At 37.5% G+C, this 2886-nt stretch overlaps 1 protein-coding gene across 3 annotated transcripts in view; it reads left to right on the forward strand.

Annotated features, from left to right (window-relative positions):
- LOC109306157 (E3 ubiquitin-protein ligase HERC2) overlaps positions 1 to 2886 on the forward strand; it is a 183158-nt gene that overhangs the window by 47515 nt on the left and 132757 nt on the right. For all 3 annotated transcript variants that reach the window (XM_019529437.1, XM_019529439.1, XM_019529438.1), the window contains exons 11-13: positions 316 to 467; positions 2289 to 2446; positions 2545 to 2658. In XM_019529437.1, the coding sequence (XP_019384982.1) occupies positions 316 to 467; positions 2289 to 2446; positions 2545 to 2658 (424 nt within the window). The remainder of the gene's footprint in view (positions 1 to 315; positions 468 to 2288; positions 2447 to 2544; positions 2659 to 2886) is intronic.

The raw sequence follows: 2886 nt of genomic DNA on the forward strand, positions 1-2886 counted from the left end.
AAAAAAAAAAAAAAAAAAGGCAAAAAAAGCTACAGGTCAGATTGCTTGAAATAATCAGACAAAAGCCACCGTAGTGTATAGATGTTGGAATAGACCAGAATTCCTGATCACCCTTTCCCAGTTCAGAGCATTAGATTTGAGCTTCTTATCTTGTTTTTGTTCTGGTTTCACCAAGTTAGTGCAAGAATTTGCAGTTTTGGAGTTAGGTCTCCCTAGGGAAGTCCTCATCTAGTTATTCTGTGTTGCATTTTTTTTTTTTTTTAAATCACTCACCAGTATAAGTAACCTTTTCCTTTGTCTGTCTTGATTTTTCAGGGACCACAGCTAGTGCAAAGTCTTGCTTCAAGAAATATTGTGAAGATTGCAGCACATTCAGATGGTCACCACTATCTTGCCTTGTCAGCAAATGGAGAGGTTTTCTCCTGGGGTTGTGGAGACGGTGGAAGACTAGGCCATGGAGATACAGTGTATGTGACAAAAATTAATTGGCTTCTCAGTCAGCATAGAATTTAGTTACTAATATCCTACTTACATATTAGAATAATATTTTTAAATTGGGGTTAAATACGCAGGCACTTGGGAAGAAGTGTTGAAACAGAGGAAACATGTGGTGAAATGACTATGATTAAAGGATAATATACTATGCTAGAAGTGGCTTATTGAAGTCCTGTACACTTTTATCAAGTGTGACAACAAATAAAACAAGAACAGAATGCGAGTGAAAATGGATTTCTTAAGCTGTATAGTCATGAATGATCACTTAATAAACTACAGTTGCTTAAAGGTGATGCATGAGTTAACTTTCTTCCCTTTAAAACTTAAAGACTGCATGGAGCTAGTTATTATACCAAAGGAATGTACTAGAATAAATTTGTATAAAATCCTAACCTGTAGCCACTTTTTGGTGCAGCATTTTTCCTTAAGGATCCAAACATTTTCCTTGGGTTTTTTTCAAGGATAGTTTGCCTGAATCAATATTGTTTGTTTTTTTTTTTAGCAGTACAACATGATATAAAAAGGTACTGTTAATCCATTTCCACCAGATGCAGTCTGACATTATTTGGTAATTCAATATGCATCTCTGACATCAATCCAACTTCAAACAAGCATGAACTATCAAATGGAAAAAATGCATTCTCCCTGAATGTTCTGTCTGTCTTTATAATATGCTGGATATGTTTGATTTGTTTTTGTTTATTCCTGTATTCATAATTCCAGGGAGATGCCAAGCATCTCATTCTCAGGTGTTATATGTATGGTCCTATAAGTCCCTCTGCATGTTTTTATTTAGAAAAGCTAATTCAGAATTGAAAACAGAAGGCTTCTTTCCTGCCAGTGTAGGTATACATTATTGTTCTCTTTTCCACTTCCACTTTTTAATCATGATGATTAGTAATATTTGGCTAGAGGAAGTAGGACTTCTCTTACTCTTAACTGAAACGTGTTTTCTATGCAATATTCTACAGGGTCTTTGATATTTAATTGTGTGCTCCCAAAACAGTAAGGGTGCAAGAGTTGCTTTTTTTCACTATTGAAGTGCTGTATTGCCATGACTTAACCAGAAGTTCATGGTTTTATAGAACTTTAACAGTGGTTTACAGTGCTTTAAATTAACCCTTGTTAAATGAGGTATTGAATTTTAAGCGCTGTATTTAAAGCATGTTAGCAACCTACAGCACTTTAACTTCTGTATGCTGGTCAAATTTTTGACCAGTGGAGAAGCCCCAGGAGGCTGTGGAGCACCCCCTGCCTCCTAGCCTGGAAAGTGCAGGGAGGTTCAGAGGTCCCCCCACCAAACACTGCACTTCAGTCATTTAAGAGTGCTGTAATTTTACATGCTATAAAAAGTGCTCTAAATTACAGTGATATAAAACATGCATGGATCACTTCTGTACATACCCTAAGGGTCTCAACAGCATGGTGCCAAATTTCTCTTAGAAAAGGACACCTTTGGAGGTACTAATTCAGACACAGAGATTAGAGGTCACTCTTTTTACGTAGTGAATTTTAGTGCTTGTTGGAGACCTCTGGGATTGCCGCCTTTAGAGTTAAAAACCCTACCAGACTTGCATCATAGGGCAAAGTTCCCAATGAACTTTATTGCTATTGAATCTTAATTTGATTTATAGGTCCATTCATGCAGTGACTTCAGTGCATTAGACTAGCTGTGAGGTTTGTGAATAAAATAACAATTAGTGGTGATTGCTTTCTTCCAACCAGATTACTGCAATTCATTTCATGCAATCTTTGCTATCAGGTCATTTTGACACTGTCTTTTTTCTAAATAGACCTCTAGAGGAGCCGAAGATGATATCTGCTTTGTCTGGAAAACAGGCTGGGAAACATGTCGTCCACATTGCATGTGGAAGCACTTACAGTGCAGCCATCACTGCTGAGGGGGAGCTATATACGTGGGGACGAGGGAACTATGGCAGGCTGGGGCATGGTACGTTTCTGTGATGCTGTAACCTGTTTATGAATGTTTTAAATGGACATGCTTCTTAAATGTTTGTGGCAAAATGACTTATTTTTGGGTTTTTTTAGGTTCCAGTGAAGATCAGACTATCCCAATGCTGGTCACTGGGCTTAAGGGACTGAAAGTTATTGATGTTTCCTGTGGGAGTGGAGATGCTCAGACTCTTGCAGTGACTGAAAATGGTTAGTAACAAAATTTATCCAATAGCATAATTACACCTACTGTGAGAGAGTGCTTATGCTAAGCAAGGCCTAGCATTAAAAAAAATACACTAAAACTCCCAGAATGCTTCAAGGAGGTTGAGGAGTCAGCGATTGACATTCTGGTAATCACTTTCTGACCCTTAGATGAAAATACTGAACTTCTGACCTTTAAACAATGATAAAAATAGCAGACATGCTGCTTACATT

Source organism: Crocodylus porosus, unplaced genomic scaffold, assembly GCF_001723895.1.
Source record: "Crocodylus porosus isolate Cpor-Errol unplaced genomic scaffold, CroPor_comp1, whole genome shotgun sequence".
Taxonomy (NCBI): Eukaryota; Metazoa; Chordata; order Crocodylia; family Crocodylidae; genus Crocodylus; species Crocodylus porosus.